Raw genomic sequence first — 18,810 nt, forward strand, 5'->3', positions numbered from 1 at the left:
TTACTGGGGTTGACCAAATTTTAAAGTGAGGAGGGGCACGGGGAGGGGCTCCTGCATTTTTTTATTACGTGGAAGGCCGGCAGGGTGCCCGGGTACCCACGAAATTGAAATGATCATATCACCGTCAATTTTTCATCGATTTTGGAAATTTTTAGCTCATTCAATTCAGAAACTCATCATCTATCGGGAAAATATTTGGTTAGACCGATCTAATCACCGTGGTTTTCGGAAAATCCATATTTTTGAGAGCATGTCCTTATACCATATTAAAGTGTTTATGGTCAACCATGGCCTCACGGGAAGCGTGTTCCGAAATCACAGTTTCAAAGTCAACACGTTTTATGATTCCAGGCCGGTCAGATACAATAGCCAAAGCAATTTTACGATGCTTGGTACCGAAATTGCTACTTACCTACCGAAAATCCCATATATTGTTTTGTATAAAAACACGGATCCGGAAATCCGGATTTTCCGGTACCTATGGTGATCGGACCGGTCTAACCAAATACGATCTTGATAGATAATGAGTTTCTGAGTTGAATGAGGCAAAAACTTTTAAAATCGGTGGAAAAATCGCTGAGATATGATCATTTCCATTTCGTGGGTACCCGGGTACCCTGCCGGCCTTCTACGGGTGTTTTTTTTTGCTGGCCACACTACGGTTAAGGAGAGTTAAGCATAAAATGCTTTTATGCAATTCAGTGTCATAATTTATATTTTATACTACTCATTTTAGTATCATAATGACCAACTTTTCCGTACCGGTTCATAATGCAACTGAAATGAGTTGCATAATACAAAATAGTTGCATAATGTTCATAATGCAATTCATTTTAGTTGCATTATGAACATTATGCAACTCAAATGAGAAGCATTATGAAACATATCATTGCATAAAATTGTGTATGGAACTCGTTGCAAAACTCGATTTTTTCAACACTCTTCGTATTTATCCAACTCGGCAAGCCTCGTTGGAGAAATGTACGACTCGTGCTGAAAAAACAACTTTTTGCAACTCGTCACATAAATAACTATTATACTATGGCGATAAGCGAACTGTCAAAACATCAACAGTTATCAACTATATGTTTTGTTCTAATCAGTTTGTCGATTTTATTCATATTAAGCTTCTGTTATGCTTCCTCTCTATTGTATGATGCGTAATACAACACAATCACAAAAATGATTATACTAAGTTCAGTGAACAAATATGTTTGTTAGGGAATGGTTTAGGATTGACATAACTTATTTTTTCTCCGTGTGGTAGTCTGATTTTTTTTGTTTTGTACGAGTCGGTCAGTTTTTTTTTTGTGTATGACTATGTCAGCTAAAACATGTACTTTTTTTTCTATTTTACAGCCTACACACTGGATGCTAGAGAAATAACTGCTATGGCGGCTGCAGAAGATATGCATTTACATGATCCATCAACAACAAACGAAGGACCTTTATCTATCGCTACGCCAGGGGAACTGAAAGGTTATTGGGAAGCACACAAACGGTTTGGAAAGCTGCAATGGAAAGAAGTATTAGAGCCTACTTTGAATATATGTAGGAACGGTATGCATCGATTATGACGAGCTCTACATGCTTATTGAAATCTACTCAAAATTCAACTCATTTCCAAAGATCAGTTTGAAAGAGACTTTTCACGAAGTAGGGTAAGGAAGGTATTTTGGACCCCTTCACAATGGTCGGAAAAAGATAAAGTTCGGCCAAAACTCTTTTTATGTGTTTTATCGAAGTTATAGGTTGTCTAGATATGTTATATAATATTTTTAGTGTTTAAAAAGGGGTATTCAAAAATTACGTAACTTCCATAAAATTTAAAAAAAACGGTAAAAATCGGTAAACCTCACATTTTTTGCGTTTTTTGTTAGAAAATCAATTTGAATTTAATCAAATGATCACCTTTCGATCAAATCCAATCAAGTTTGTTCAAAACGTGTGAAAAATGTGGGAAGATAAATTTTATTTCAGTCAAAAATGGAAAAATAACGTGAAATATATGAAAAAGATGACTTTTTTAAATATCTCTAATTTAAAAAAAAACTGCCAATTTCTGCAAAATATTTAATCGTTTTTATGCAGCCCTAAGCATGATGTTTAAGATGTTCTATTCGAAATTGCGGCGACACGTGACGACACGAACCGTTTTTTTAACTTAAAAATTGCCAAAATTCCTAAGGTACAATATATGGAAATTTGAAAAGTTTTGTGATATATTAATTTTGCACCATACGTGCATTCAAGCAGTCCAATAACAAGCTTTCATATGCTGGATAACATAAAACATATATTCCATTCTCAAAATATTATTATTTTACTTTTTTCGAATTTTTCAATTTTATGACTTAGGCCACTTTGGCAGTGAAAATGTCATTGAAATACAAAAGCTGGTATGCTTTTAATTAAGAATCCTGCACAATTGGTCCAACCAGTAGAGCGTCGTTTAGCGAAACCCTGGACGACGTCTTGCACGACGCGTCGAATACCACTCGTACTTTGGTCGTTGTGCTCGCTTCCTTAATAACGGGATGATGCGGCAAGTAGCAACGTTTTGCTAGATCAGTTGTTCCTTCTACCTTTGTCATATGCCCCAATAGGGTCCTAAAAATAAAGGCGAAATCTCGCTTATATTGAATAATACGATCAAGCATGGTATTCTAATCGGAATTGTACTTTACTCGAACTTGAAAAACAAAGGAATAATGAGAAAATTCGAAATAAGTAAAATGGTAAATAGTTCTACTTTGACATTTGAGGTCAACCTTGTGTGACTGAGCTCGACATTTTTCGCACTGGGATTTTAAAAATGTTCCTATCTGACATACACGGTGAAAAAAAATCACTCAAAGTATGTGTTATAAGCTAGGGACGAGACAAAAGGCTAAAAAAAATAAAAAATATATATTTCCAACTATGGTTAATAAAAACGTCAAAAAATGAGTAAATATGTACTCTTGAACCATATATTGTGGTTTAAAACAAGAATCCCGATAGGACTTTAAGAGCCTATTGAACATATTCCGCCATGAACTGATGGTATTGTTCACGCAGATCAGCATCCCTCGCCAATCTACGTTCCGTGCCTAGAAACCTCCGGACTGCGATGTCCCGTGACTCGCCCAACTTCCAAATTATGTCCTCATCCCTAGGCAACGAAACAGAGCACCGACCATCGGATTCTCTGCGAACCGACTTCAGGAAGATGTCCTCACACCTCTTTTCTTCCGACGAAAGTACTTTGGAAACACCTATTTCTTCACAAGCCCAAAACCGCGAGACTAGTTCTTCCAATCCTTGTGTAGTTGCTGTACTACAATTGATACGAAGACCTTGAGAAGTGTTTGTCTGACCTCCACAGACTACCCAGCCGAACACAGATGCATTGAGTGACGGCAGCTGATCTCCGAGGGGAATTCTTCGACCAGATTCGAAGAAATCGAAAAAATGTCCGATGCCCAACACCATATCCACTGCACTTGGATTGAAGAAGGTGGGATCCCGTTGATCCCGTCAGGCAGTGTCCAGCCTTGTGTATTCAATTTAGCCGTACACTGAGAAAACTCAAATTATGATTTTCATAATGCCTTTCGTATGAAAAGGTAATTTGCTAGAAGAAAACAATTTCATACGACGCGTATGATTTCCATAAGCTTATTATGGAAATCATACGATAGAGATTTAATATTCATACGACGTGCGATGAAATTTCATACGACGCTCGTATGAAACTTATACGAACCCTTCTCGTGTGAAAAAAATCATACGTCTCTCTTATGAACGTTGCCCAACTCTCGCTCAGATAAAACAAGATGGCGTTCGAACAGCAGTTGCTCGCGAAGCTGAAAATTCCGACCGATGCTTTAGCTATTTTCAAAGGTAAATAATAAGAAAAATGTATTCCATTTTACACTATCACATTAAATACTTGGAACAGAGGGTGGAGTGAATACAGCGTCTCTTAGTACATGGTCAAAAGAGCAGATTTTTGACGCGTTGTCTCAGGCGGAAGTTGACTGGCGGTACGAAGTGATCTGGGAGTGGATTGCAGAGTGGCGTAAAGAAAACGTAAGTTTTATTGCGACATTTACGTAACCATGTACTAAATTTTCAATTTGAATGCTTTATAGAACCTATCCAACATATTAATTGTGACGAATACGATTCGGGAACCGGTTGCTGAAACACTCGCCGAAGACAACAACATCGGCGCAGAGGAGAAGACCTGTGGCCAACCGGATGCCGAGGCAGTCGAGAAACCGGAGGATACTGTTACTGGAACCAGCATTGTCGATCCAGCACACCAAGTTATCAATGACGACACGGACGGAACTGGAAGCTCGGAGGATCTCGCGGACGACCGCGTAAAAGCAGTTGCCCAACCCTGCGATACCGGAAAGGAGCTAAATCAATCAGCAGTAGACGGCCCCGAAGGTTACCGTGGACAAATATAATAAAAGTAATTATCTGCAATCAATTTGGAAAACAAATTATGCCTACATTTATTTACTTCGGCTGGTTTCATTAATGGAGTTCGGTGACACAGCTTGACTCTTATATCAAACGTGAAAAGGACATGATTGAAATGACTACCATGTAATTTACACTTCGAGTCATCTCATCCGAAAAGAGACTTTTCACTTTGATGTAAGAGTCAACCTGCGTCACCTCGCTTCACTCGTGAAACCAGAACATATAAATATCATATTAAAATAAAACAAAAATTATACTTAATTGGTATGAAAGTCATACTATAATATAAAAAGATTCATACGATTTTAAAATAAAGTTTATAATAGATATATATGGATTTCATACGATGCCTTTATGAAAAGCATACGGACATAGTATGAGGCTCGTACTATTATAATTTAAAGCCTATAACACATATGTATGAATTTCATACGAAGCCTTTATGAAAACCATACGAATATAATACGGAGCTCATACTACTCTCCTGGTTGATTCTTTCATAGTGCTGTCGTATGAAATTCATAATAAATTCTTCTGGTTATATTTCATAGTCGTTTCCTATGGAATTCGAACTTTATTTTTCCTCAGTGTAGGTAAATTCACCGTAACCTTTGGTAGAACTAGGAATCTCATGTTCTGCGAGAAAGCCGAAACTCGTGAACGGACCATTGCTGTAATCTGATATTTCACTTTCGTTGCTGTATGACCAATACCAAGCACCGATACATCCACCTTCGCTCGTGGTATCCTAAGACGTTGACTCAACCATTCTGCGATAAAATTGCTCTCGGAGCCGGAATCCAACAGAGCACGAGCCGTGAATTGACTACCCTCGTCATCTTCCACGATAACGACCGCAGTAGCCAATAAAACCTTGGAGGAGAAATGTTGAGTAGTCCCAGAAACTATTGTTTCGGCGGCTGCCATGTTGACCACCTGGGAGGATGTTGAAGGAGTTGGTTCATCAGATTCCGTTTGTGGAGGAGGATTATTGTTTCCAACCGCAGCAGTGACTTTCGCTGCACCAGCCTTGTCCTGCTTGAAGCATACCAACGTATGGTGACGGCCTTTGCAGCTACGGCAGAAATACTTCGATGGACAGTCCCTCGCTAGATGGCCCGATCTGAAGCAATTTCTGCACAGAGAGTTCGACCTCAGCACCGCATCTCTTTCACGTACCGATAACCGTTGGAAGGAAGAACAGTGGTAGAGTTGATGGTTCTCCTTGCACATTGCACATCGTACTCCAGACGACTGCACAGAACCGTAGCTGGCCTTCACAGCTGTCGACTTCTGTCTTGATGGTTGTGGCTGAAAAGTCCTGGAATCCGTAGCCTTCGTTGGAAGTGACTCCAGAATCCGGATCCTACGGTGCAGGAAATCCGTGAGGTTCGCTAACGTATCATGATCGTTGGTAGAAGAATGTTCTTCCCACCCACGACGAGTTGCAGGATCCAATCGCGTTGAGAGTAGGGTGACGAGCAAAAGATCCTTATAATCCTCAGGTTTGATTACCTGGTCCAGGTTCTGCACGACTCTCTCGAAACCATCGATAAGAGAATGTAGATCGGTCACCGATTCCTTGGACATGGTTGGCAAATTGAACAAAGCTTGAACCTGCCGCTTTTTCAATAGCTTGCTGTTGTCGTATCGCTTTAACAGCATGTCCCACGCGATCTGGTAATTTGTCCGTGTGATCTTCAAGGAATCAATAAGGCCTTTTGGTTCCCCTTGAAGACATCCCTTGAGATAGTGGAACTTCTCGACCTCTGTCAAGTCCGTTTTCCTGTGTATGAGTGAAGTGAACAAATCACGGAAGCTAATCCACTCATCGATATCCCTATTGAAAACCTGAAGCTTGATTTGGGGTAACCGCACATGATCGAGAGTACCATGCCCTTGCACCAGCGTCTCGTTCGCTCGTACTGAATGATCAGCTTCTTCCGGTCCTTGTAGTTCCCTAATCTTATCCATCAAGAATGCCTTACAATGGTAATAACTATCGCTATATGCTAACCTAGTCTTGTCTATCGTTTCATCCTTGGCTTCAAAATCGTCATGACCTTGAATGTCTACCAAAACTTCTGCATATCTTTCCCACAATTCATCGAGACTGTCCATGCGAACCTTGACCTGGCTGACAGTAGCGGTCGGCTGATCAGCTTCCACAAATCTCCGGATGTCGTCCATGGATGTCTGGATGTTCTTGAGCTGTACCATCAACAGCTTGAGTGCTGGCTTCTTCTCGTGGGATGGCGCCATGTCGTGTATACGTCACTCTAAACCGGCAAATAAAATTGGATGGTGTAGAGATCCGAAAAGTCCAAGGCTTCGACTGGCATATACTGTTGAAGCCTACCTGACAGAACAGAAAGTTTTACTACGATCCGCTACACTCATCCAAGGAGGTTGGAGAACCACTGTTGTGACGTCATACACCGTTTACTTCCATCCAATTCGAGTCCGTTTGAGTTCAGGAGAGAGGGGAATAGAACCAACTGTAGTATCCAAAATGTGGCTTCGGTGGACATATACTGTTGTAGCTCACCTATGAGGATGGACAACAGCAGCAGCCTCGATTGCAAATCTAGTTGTTCCCGCATATGAATGGGATCCAAAGAAGAGGGAGGAGTGCATGTAGTATTCAAGTATAAAGCTTCGGCAGAACATACATATACTGCTCAAACTAACCCGTGCAACTAGTAACTGCACCAATCCAGATCCAAAACGACCAAAAAATCCGTCCAAAAAATATCCAAATGTTGCGGCAGAATGAGACAATTGTTCTGATAACGAACAGATTTGCTCAGGGATTGCGTGGCAAATGAAGAGGATACAAAATTTCATTTAAAATGCGTGTATTATCTGAAAACCTGCTTCGGGGACATATACGTTCTTGGCACTCACCACACAAAACAGCAATCCATACAGCCTCTTCATGTCACGCATCGAACCGCTTCCTCGCAGATTATCTTGTTGCTTCGTCACAAATCGCTTCCTCGCTCATTCGGGTTGATAGGCTCGGAAGGATGTCAGCCTTAATACAACTCGCACTCGCCTCAGAAATGCTGGCCAGAATGGTGAAGTAACATCGTCTTCAAGAAATGGCCTTTCCGTCTCGATCGAATGGGGAATCCAGAGAAGAACGACGAATATGGTGTTAGAATCGCAAAATCACTAGCAACGACCGGACATAAACTGATCTAAAATATATTTACCTGGAAAAGTAAATCCGATGCTGGATCAGTTGTCCACGCTAGCTGTAGATCACGGTCTCCTTTGAATAGTTGATGGGTTGATACCGCGGTTGAATCCAGATTCCAACGTCCAATAGCCCTGGCATGCGAGCGCAGAATACCTCGTCCAAGAAGTCCAGTTGAGTTTACGAAACAAATTTCCAAAAGGTTGTGTGTTAGGATGGCGTATTTTCCTAGCTTCGAATGGACATATAGGTCTTTGTTCCAACTCACCTATGGAAACAATCCAGTTGATGGATGCCCAAACGAAGCCACAGTGTCCATGAATAGGGATCGGTCCTTTATCCTCCAATGTCCTTTTGTGCGGTAATGTAGTGATGGCGCGATGTGTTTTATTCCCAGGTGTGATGGCTGCAGAATGATTGTTCAGGGAGAACTATGGCGAGTCCACTTTCATCATCGTTCGATGGCGTTGACCTCAGGTCTATTGCACGCGACCAGCTCTCAATCAATCCAAATTCGTCCTTCCCAAATCCTCACCGGGGTCCAACCACCCGGTTCGAAGGACCAAAATGTTGGGAACCACTGTACCTTCCTTTAATCTTCGATAGCTACCACCTTGTAGCTCTCCAACACTCGGTGGAAAATCCATTTTTCCGGGTGACGATAATTTCGTGAACTTCGGGCTACTTTCTCAGCCAAAAAATAACACTCGCGATTTAACACTACATGAAACAGTTTATTGGACACCTAACAACACAACTCAACTTTATTAAAAACACTACGAACATTTTATTTGTTACATTCTAACATTTCTCTTAAAGCTAACACACAAAAACGAATTAAAATATTGCGCGCCGCAGGCTCCACGCACGGTCGGTGGTCTGTTGGAATCTGGCCCATATATTTCCTACTGATCATCATCTAACCCTAGCTCACTCCATGCGATGCATTTAGCAGTACCTAGATATTCTCCCATCTGCTCTGAGGATTCTCCCGTTATCGGCATCACAGATAATCACCACTGCAAAACCTAATGGCAATATACATGGAGCACTGGTGATATTAGTCAATTTCTCTCGACGCTCTTATCACTGGCCACGTCTGGCCTTCTGCCTTGCACCTCTTCAGCTGTATCCTTCCATCGCCCATCGACTCGAATGCTGCCACGGTACAATATTACCCAAGTAACCATTAAGCCGTAAAAATGGCATTACGTCGGCTCTATAGTCGAATGTAGAACCGGGCTAACAGAGCTAATTGGTTCTAAATCCTCTTATAGAGCTGCTCAAAAGCCACCTCTGGCGAATTATTCGGCTGATATACGGCCAACTTTAAAATATCGTACCAAGTCTCTGGAGCGAAAGTTGTCAAAAGTGAGACAAAGAAAAAAGAAAAAAAATATTTTGTTTATCTCCTGTTCTTTTCTAACTTCCTTTGCTTCCATTCAAGTTGCTTTTTTGCTACTTCATCCAGATTCTAGCTGTTGTCCTCCGGGTTCCTGATCAAGTCCAAGTCCGTTGTCTTTCTGATCTGCTCCACCAATGCACCATGGGAATGATGTGATCAAACTAGTATTTAAACCATGAAAAACAACCTCGAAGGTTGAAAATGGTAATGGATGAGGATGATTCAGTGGTGAGCTTGGTGGTGACGAACGCAGGAATTGATGCAGGAGAAGCAATGTTTATATAAATGTTCGGGAAACGTTTCAGAAGAAGGAGGAATCGAGCTGGAGTTTGTCTTGATTGAAAAAAAAAATGGAATAATCAAGATTACCAGATTCCATTATCTATTCAACAACGCCATTCCGATAAACCGAAGCCCTGTGACAGCACTGACAAACTTCTTTACAGCTTGTAGGCTTTATATAGGCTTACAGGGCTTATTTTAGTTCTTACTGGTTATAGTGCCCATAAGCGTTAGGAATGCTTATATAGAGCTATTTAGCACTGAAAAGCCGTTTAATGGCTGTTATAATGCTCAGAACAGTGCTTAGTGGTTACCTGGGTAGGAAGACAATGGATGTTTGTTGCATTTTCGTAGTAGGCCAACTGCAGTATCAAACACGGATACAGGGTTGAAGTCTGACAGGGGTTGATGTAAGTACCAGGCACATACATTAGATAACACATTGTCTTAGTCATCAACTGATTGCCGAGAAGGACAATTTTTCTAAACTAGATGACTGAACACCTGAAAATTTCAACTTGTTGAAAAGTTGTTATGACACAAATCAAATCGAAATTTTTAACTTGGCGAAAAGTTGTTAGAACAAATCTGTTTTTAGAGTACATTACATTGGCATGAATATTTTCTCCTTTTAGAAGGAACATAATTTGATGAATTTATGGCTATATCGGTCTTTTTCTACTCATAGTATAAGGGAGTAGAGATCAAAGTGGATAATGAAATGATAGATATAATAGTATTCGCTAGGTAGCGAACGAGTGTGAAAATTTTATAGAAGGTGAAATTAGGCAAGCAGGCCATGTATTGAACGAATACATCGAATGTGTGAAACTTCTGCCGTATGACCTGCGCTTTTAAACAGATTGGCTTGGTTGGTAGTTCATACCACCTTACCAAGACTGGCAAAATTTTCAGGCACCCGACTGCCTATATATTGTTCTGTTTTCATCACAAGTTCTATCGATCAGTAGCTTTTTCGGAATTCGGCACTCCGTTCATAGGCATACCCCGCATTTCGATATAGGCATACCCATACACTTGGGTAACTGTGATGTTGAAGTTGGAAGAAATAAATAATTCAACAACACAGTTATCCAAACTTTTGCTTAAACAGCATCAAATTAGACAAGAAATAATAATACCCATCATTACACCATTACTATTAACAGCGGCTAGCGTACGGTTTCACCTTAACCACCAACACCACAGCTTCACTCACGCAAAATTTGGCGTGCTCGCACTGCCAGATCCCCCAGGTAGGCGTAGGATAAAGTCGTGATTGTCGACACCGCGTCGGACTGAAAACAAAAACAGGAATGTATTTTAGGTCGGATGAGGTTCGGAAAGTTCACTGAAAACTTCGCTTCGCTAGTCCAACTGGCAAACTGGTGCTGCGAGGTTAATATATCGTAGATAGTAATGCATTCTAAGAGTTCTGGCAAAATAGCCCAAGTAACCATTAAGGCGAAACTGGATCCATTTCCTCACTTTTTGGTTTTTGATTTTTTATTAAATAACGAAACGATATTTTCAAAATCGGTTTTCGTGCACATGTAGAGTATAGATCAGGGTATCTTCTGAATTTTTTACGCGAGAGAAAATGTTTTTCGTTTTTGCAGAAACCATTTTTGAACAAAATTTCACTAAAAAATGGTTTCTACAAAAACGAAAAACATTTTCTATTGCGTAAAAAATTCAGAAGATACCCTGATCCATACTCTACATGTGCTCGAAACCCGATTTTGAAAATATTGCTTCATTATTTAATTAAAAATCAAAAACCAAAAAAATGAGGAAATGCTTCCAGTTTCGCCTTAAGCCGTAAAAATGGCATTATGTCGGCTCTATAGTCGAATGTAGAACCTGGCTAACAGAGCTAATTGGTTCTATATCCTCTTATAGAGCTGCTCAAAAGCCACTATTGGCGAATTATTCGGCTGATATACGGCCAACTTTAAAATATCGTACACGGAACCGCCAAACTACCCAAAATTGAGTTCTTTTGACGCAATCCCATATTTCCGCCAAATAAGCCAAATTTGAGTAAATCGATTAAACTCACACTAGGTAGATTGCCTTTACCTCCAGCAAAAAATATACGTAAGAGTAGGTAAATTCAACCCAAGACCCCCCTCATTCATCCCAAATTTTAATATACCTACATTTACTCAAAATTGGCTTATTGGGCTCAAGGACCCCCATTGGGTAGATGCATCTCTGTTTGTTTTTGACAACATCGGTGGGGAAAAGAGGGAAAACAACCTAATTTTGGGTAACTAGTTTATTCGATACACTCAGCTTTGAGTAAAATCGACCCAAAAATTAGGTAGTTTGATTTCTCCGTGTACCAAGCGAAAGTTGTCAAAAGGGAGACAAAGAAAAAAGAAAAAAAAATTGTTTATCTTCTGTTCTTTTCTAACTTCCTTCGCTTCCATTGAAGTTGCTTTTTTGCTACTTCATCCAGATTCTAACTGTTGTCCTCCGAGTTCCTGATCAAGTCCAAATCCGTTGCCTTTCTCATCTGCTCCACCAATGCACCATGGGAATGGTGTGATCCAACCATGAAAAACAAAATAGTTTGGGCATTTCGAGGGTTGAAAATGATATGGGATGAGCACAGACAAACAGACGTAACACTTCGAACATTTTTCGATTCAAATCATAGTCGCGGAAACATATTCGCCCAATGCTAAAATGACTAAGTTTGGCCGACCACCAACTAGGTGGCGGTAGTGAGCAAACGTCAAACTCGAACAAAAACTATGTGAGCGCCACGGTTGGGCAGTTGGCCAACTATCAAATTTTGAAAAAGACCGTTAAATCGGTGTACGATGAGAATTATCAGAGTGTTACGTCTGTTTGTCTGTGGGATGAGGATGAGTGGTAAGGTTGGTGGTGACGAACGCAGGAATTGATGCAGGAGAAGCAATGTTTATATAAATGGTCGGGAAACGTTTCACAAGAAGAGGGAAACGAGCTGGAGTTTGTCTTGTTTGAAAAAAAAAAATGGAATAATCAAGATAACCAAATTCCATTATCTATTTAACAACACCATTCCGATAAACATGCCAACAACAAAAATAATCCCGTTTCATCAATCTCTTCCGACATGGATGTTTAAAATGTATTGATCATGACTAGGGACAATGGAAATTCGCGTCAAAATCTCTAGAATTTCGCGGGCCAACATTGTGAATTTTGCGGCGATTTCGCGGCTCCACATTTTTAACCGTTTCGTTGAAGAAAGTACCAATTTTGCAAGCGAAATGATCAATTCTCTTGAATTTCGTGAAGCGTAATCATAAATTCACAAACAAAATGTCAAAATTGAAGAAAAATCAGAAAAAAGTAGATGTAAAATGCATTAAACTTTCATTATAGTCTATTTTACGAAACGACAACAGTGATGATATTGATATTAACACTCACGGGCTTGAGCGCAACCTCCTGTCAAATTTTCATTCATGAAATCAGCTGGTCCGAAACGTCTCGTAAAATGGCTCATTCTGGATTCAGATTCGTAAATTACTATACACTGTTAAAAGCTATCAGAGAATTTATGTTTTAAAATTCAAATCGAATATACAAATTTTCTGTATTATACGTAATTGTGTGAAGATTTTATAGTCTTAAATAATGAGTATCTCCATATATTTCTTTGCAATAATTTTGCTTTATTAATATGGGCAATTCAACATTAAAATATGCGTAGAAACTAATTTATATTCGGAATGGCTCCAGAAAAACAGCATTTTTAAGTACTTGCTCCGAGTTTTTGAGTTTTTGAGTACTCAAAAATGTAACTTTGGTCAAATCCATAGTTTGAAAATTTTATATTCATCTAGAAGGCTGGGAAAATTCATAGCTCCAAAAATTTTGCAAATCGGATGAAAAACGGCTGAGTTATATCAAGTTGAAATTACCGTTCCCACTGTTTGGGAGGCATGGCAGTGGGGTGTTAAACGTCGATTAAATGTGCTGTTGCTCGCTGATCAAATTTATTCATTCTCGCGAATGTAGTGCATAAATTAGTTGAGTTGCATATTGCCAACAGATGTGGCACAGCAACAATAATTCCCATCGTCAAGGTCTTGCAACGTGGGCAAGAACACCCAAGTGCAATAGCCCATGTTGCAACCGCCAACGATGCTCTTTTCCCAAGCTCAATATTCCCAGGCTAAATGATTCTCGAATTTCACTTATCGTTGACAACCCGTCGAGTGCAATATAATTTTAACGCATTTCGATGTTACCATGCGCCTCCTATTTACCGATTCTCTCATTCTCTCGATTTGTCTCTGTGAAACCAATTATGTAGCTTAGAATTAAGGCCCCTTAGCGTGTCAGCTCAAATTTTGCTCTTCTTATTTGGTTCTTATTCCAAACAGTCATCAAGCACGATAGTAGTTGTGTAGCCTTTCCATACCAATTCCATAAACAACCAAACAAAAATAGCACCTCTTTGTCTCGGTACCTCCGATGTAAACATTTCGAGAATATGAATGATTTGAAAGCAACTCAAGCAGTAAACCACTCTACTTCAATGAATAACAAGGAAACATATCCAAATGTCACGAAAAATGTTGGATTTTTTATGTAACAAGCTTGAAATGATCGAATTATTTTGGTACGCTCTCCCACTGTTTATGTTTGCTGCAACAGCAGTGCTGGCGGACCGCTTGGTAAAGATTTCGTAAACTATAATGCTTTGCTTATTTCACTAACAATTGTGGTAAAAAAATTAAAAAATAATCACCCCAAAATATTTTTTTTTTGATTTTATGACGCATAACCAATGTGTTTGACTGCATTTTTAAATTGATTTCGATCAATTTCATTGATGCTTTGGCCAGCAGGATCGACATCACTGCGTGCAATGATCGATGATTGTGCGCGCCAAAAGACATCACCGCATCGCCGTCGTCGTCGTTGGTACTGCGTTGGGTGGTAAACATCGCCAACCACATTTTTAGTGCGGTCGAAACAAATCGGTAAAAATTTCTACTTTCGAGTGAAATAATGCTTAGTAATCGTGATTACTTGGAAAGAGGCTTGTATTTGAAGTAGTGTGGATACATTTTTATGCCGAATATCTCGCGTGAAATTGATTATTTTATAGAATAAGATAAGTGTCGATTTTTTACAAATATGTATTGGTGCAATGTTGTGTAAAGTTGATTTCGGTCAATGATTTTGAAGAAGCCATTTTGCGATGACACGCTAAGGGGCCTTAAGGCTCAATAGATTTCTTAGACTTGAATAAAATTTATTCGTATCGCAACCACGGAGTTGAGCACTTCGGATGACCTCCTCGATAACATAGTTAGTACATGGCTGACCGTGCAGATTCAGTCCGCAATCGTTGGAAACTTCAGGTAAAGTTTGAAAAAGTGTTTGAGTGATTTCAAGACGAAGGAAGAACCGTAAATATCGCCCGAGTTCTATTATGAAGAGAAAGTGTATTGAAACATGGGGAATCAAAAATCCTCTCCAAAAGTTTCCCAAGAAGGAGATCATGATCTAACGATCATTAATACACAAGAAGTGCATACAGACTTCTTTCTTAGCCATGAGCTAAAGCTGAACATTATTATTGGACTCCTGATTCTTCAATTAGTGCTAGCCCTCTACAAAATGCTAGTTAAACATGAGAAGAGGCGTGCCACAAGAATCGCGGCGAAATCACTCGCCAACCTAAACGAAGTGAGCACGCAATAGACACTCAAGTGAGCACGAAGAAATTTAAGTTCCTGTTGGAGAAAAAGTGATCGGTTTAAAACAAAAAAACAGATTTGATACAAGATCCATCGACCCCAGTGACCCGAGTGACCCCTGAAACAACGAGACAACGGTCAACGACACAGTGCTACGTGGTGCACTGTACCAGGCCGAAACCCGAGATGCAGGTGTGAAGCAGGCAATACGGAGTCGATGACGTGTGCAACGGTACGAGCAGCACTGGAAGAGCGGAGCAAGTGGTCTCCAAACGATCATCTGGACATCTTAAAGATAAGGTAACAAGAAGTTATAAAAAAAACCCTTAATAATTTGTAAATGGATCTTGATTCACTAGATTATAAAATTCAGAAAATAATTAAAGAGTTATCAAAAATACTAAATAATGTAAAGAAAGCTCCATTTAGAAATTATAAAAGGGCTACACTTTTACAAAAACTTTCCAATGCTACAACGTTTTATAAAGATTTAGAGTTGATACTAGTAAGTAGCGAAAAATATATTCCTAATAATTTGCTTAACTTTTATATAAAAGGGTCTAGGTTAGAGTACAATGAAATAAAAGAATTGATTAAACTAAAACTAGAAACTAAAAACTATATATTTATTGTAGCTTCAGTGTTGGTGATAGTTTATTGTATCAAATTAAAGAAAGCTTGCAGAAAAATTGTGTCAATGCCTACCGTTGACATCAAATTGGGAACCTCGTTGGTTAATACCTACGACGGTTCCCCCGCACAATTAAATGCTTTCGTCGAAGCTGTCGCGTTGTATTCCGACACCGTCGATGCAGAATTTCAAGCGGCAACAGCTGATCAGAAGGCTGCCGCGAAAGCCACAGTACTACGTTTCGTAAAAACAAGGTTAATAGGATCAGCGCGCCAAGCAATTGGCGAGTTGAATGACTTACAACAGATCATCGCTGCAATTAAACTTCGCTGTGGAGCAAAAATTTCAGCGGACGGAGTTTTAGCCAAGCTTAAAGCTGCTAGGCAAACTTCTTCCACTGAAAATTTTTGCGAGACAGTGGAAAAACTAGCTGATGATTTACGATCGGCATACATTAATGAAAACATTCCGGCAGATACTGCCGAAAAAATGGCTACTAAGTGCGGTGTTGAAACGCTAGCCACCGGAATAAAAAATCCTGAATCAAAATTAATTATGAAAGCAGGAACCTTCGGAAAAATTAGCGATGCAGTTCAAAAACTGCAAGAAAACGAAAGTCAGGAGCCGTCAACGTCTCGACCACAAATTTTTCATGTAAGAGGACACCACATTGGTTATAGAGGTCGTGGCCGCGGTCTCAGTGGCCGAGGGAACCGACCTCGGGGTAGAAATTCTTTTCATAATGGCCGCTACAACGGCAATAATAATTTTTCCAACAACTTCAGAACCAGTTCTAATGGCAATTGGCGTGGTGGATACAGCTATCAGCATAAACCACGCTACCAAGGACCACCTGGCCGTCACATTTTTTACAACAGCCAGGGAAACTCCCAGGTCCCCCAACTTCAACCACAAATTGGGGGAACAGCAAACAACCAGCAAACGCACCAACAAATCCCTCCTCAGCAATTAGCACAAATACTACATCGCCAGTGAAACGTTTTTTCTCCATTAATCCATCATGTAGTAATTTTGTAGTCCTGAGATTAGATTTTCTTGAAACAGAATGCACCTTACTGGTGGATTCTGGAGCAGAAATATCTATTTTCAAGGCCAGCACACAAAAGTTGTGGGGAGTATAACTTTTGTTAATACTAATGACCAATGCTATATTTCTGGAATCATCGACCATTCAGTATCTACATTAGGTACTGCTACAATAAATATTTTACTACCATGTCAAGGAAAACTGCAACATAAATTTCATATAGTTGATGGTCAATTACCGATTCTCACCGACGGAATACTCGGTAGAGATTTTTTACGCAATTATTTCTGTTCAATTAATTATGACACCTGGATGCTAACAGGTAGATGCAAATCAGAATTTTTTGAAATCCCCATTCATGATGACATGGATGGTAATATTTTTCTTCCACCTCGATGCGAAGTGTTTAGACGCATAAATATAGGAGATACTCATAAAACCTTCCTAGTAAAATGCAATGAAATAGTCCCTGGAGTGTTTATCTCTAATTCTATAATCGATTCCAACAACCCATTTTTGAAATTTTTGAACACTATAAATGAAACAGTCAAAGTTAAACGACATTTTTCTCGTTACTTATCCGATATTGAAAACTATGAAGTTTTTTCTTTCAATAAATTACCAAGCGATGATTCTAGGCATCAACATTTATTATCTGAGCTTAATTTGGAAAACACCCCACAAGATGTAGAATTAAATGTAATGAATTTGTGTAAGAAATATCAGGACAGCTTTGCTTTGGAAACTGATAATCTTATATGTAACAATTTTTATAAACAGACAATAAACCTCACCGACAATTCACCGGTTTACATAAAAAAATACAGACTTCCTGAAATTCATCGCGAGTAATATAAAAGTTCAAGTTGATCAAATGTTGCAAGGAGATATTATACAGCCCTCAGTATCTCCTTACAACTCACCGATACTTGTTGTCCCTAAGAAATCTACAACAGACGATAAAAAATGGCGTCTCGTTATAGATTTTAGACAACTGAATAAGAAAATTCTAGGAGATAAATTCACGCTCCCTAGAATTGATGATATTTTAGATCAGTTAGGTAGAACAAAATATTTCTCTACTCTAGATCTGAGGTCCGGATTCCATCAAATTGAAATTGAAGATGCTTCGAAACAATTTACAGCCTTCTCCACCGAAACAGGTCATTACGAATTTAAGAGACTCCCTTTTGGTCTTAATATATCACCTAACAGTTTCCAGCTAATGATGACCATAGCTTTGAGTGGTCTTCCCGCGGATTGTGCGTTTTTATACATCGATGACATTATTGTCATCGGCTGTTCAATTAATCATCATTTACAAAATTTAGAACTTGTTTTTGAAAAGCTTCGTCAACGTAATTTGAAGCTTAACCCTGCCAAATGTCATTTCTTTTGTTCTGACGTGACTTATCTTGGTCACCATATTTCAAATGAAGGAATCAAGCCCGATAAATCAAAATTTTCAGCAATTAGTAATTTTCCCATACCTTAAAATGCAGACGATGTTCGACGATTCGTTGCATTTTGTAATTATTACAGACGTTTTATACCATATTTTGCAGATTTAGCCCATCCCTTAAACAATTTATTACGAAAAAATGTTAAGTTGATACCAGTAATATTTTGTGGTGGTCGCACAGTCTACGCGAAGCGTATTTGACGCGACCTTAGGCACTAACATTCAGAAGAGTGTGAATTAGAGTGGGAATTTAATACAACGAAAAACTAAAAACGAAAAGAGGCAAGGCCCAACCTGATGCGGGAGAAGTAAGGGGCACCCGAAAGGGAGCCAGACACCTTACACATAAAACCACGCTTGTGGTTAGCTGCAAAAATTCACAACTCTAATGCGCACACACTTCTTAGATTAAGCGGGAGCTGGACTTCACCATCACATCGACCGTCACCCAGAGAGAGAAACAGTTCCCGTTTTCGACTCTACAGCCGAAAGTAGTCGACTCTCAACAAAAAGGCATCCCTTCCACCGAGCATCACAAGATTGCGAAGCGATAGCAGCATTTGAATTCGACCGATCTTTGAAGAAGG

General features: G+C 39.5%; 1 protein-coding gene across 7 annotated transcripts in view; it reads left to right on the forward strand.

The window, feature by feature from the left end:
• The window catches only part of LOC134285314 (glutathione hydrolase 1 proenzyme-like), a 768,131-nt gene that overhangs the window by 332,375 nt on the left and 416,946 nt on the right, over positions 1-18,810 (forward strand). For all 7 annotated transcript variants that reach the window (XM_062845885.1, XM_062845879.1, XM_062845881.1 and 4 more), the window contains one exon: positions 1,360-1,560. In XM_062845885.1, coding sequence (XP_062701869.1) covers positions 1,360-1,560 — 201 coding nt within the window. The remainder of the gene's footprint in view (positions 1-1,359; positions 1,561-18,810) is intronic.

Source organism: Aedes albopictus, chromosome 1 (assembly GCF_035046485.1).
Source record: "Aedes albopictus strain Foshan chromosome 1, AalbF5, whole genome shotgun sequence".
In the NCBI taxonomy this organism is placed as follows: Eukaryota; Metazoa; Arthropoda; class Insecta; order Diptera; family Culicidae; genus Aedes; species Aedes albopictus.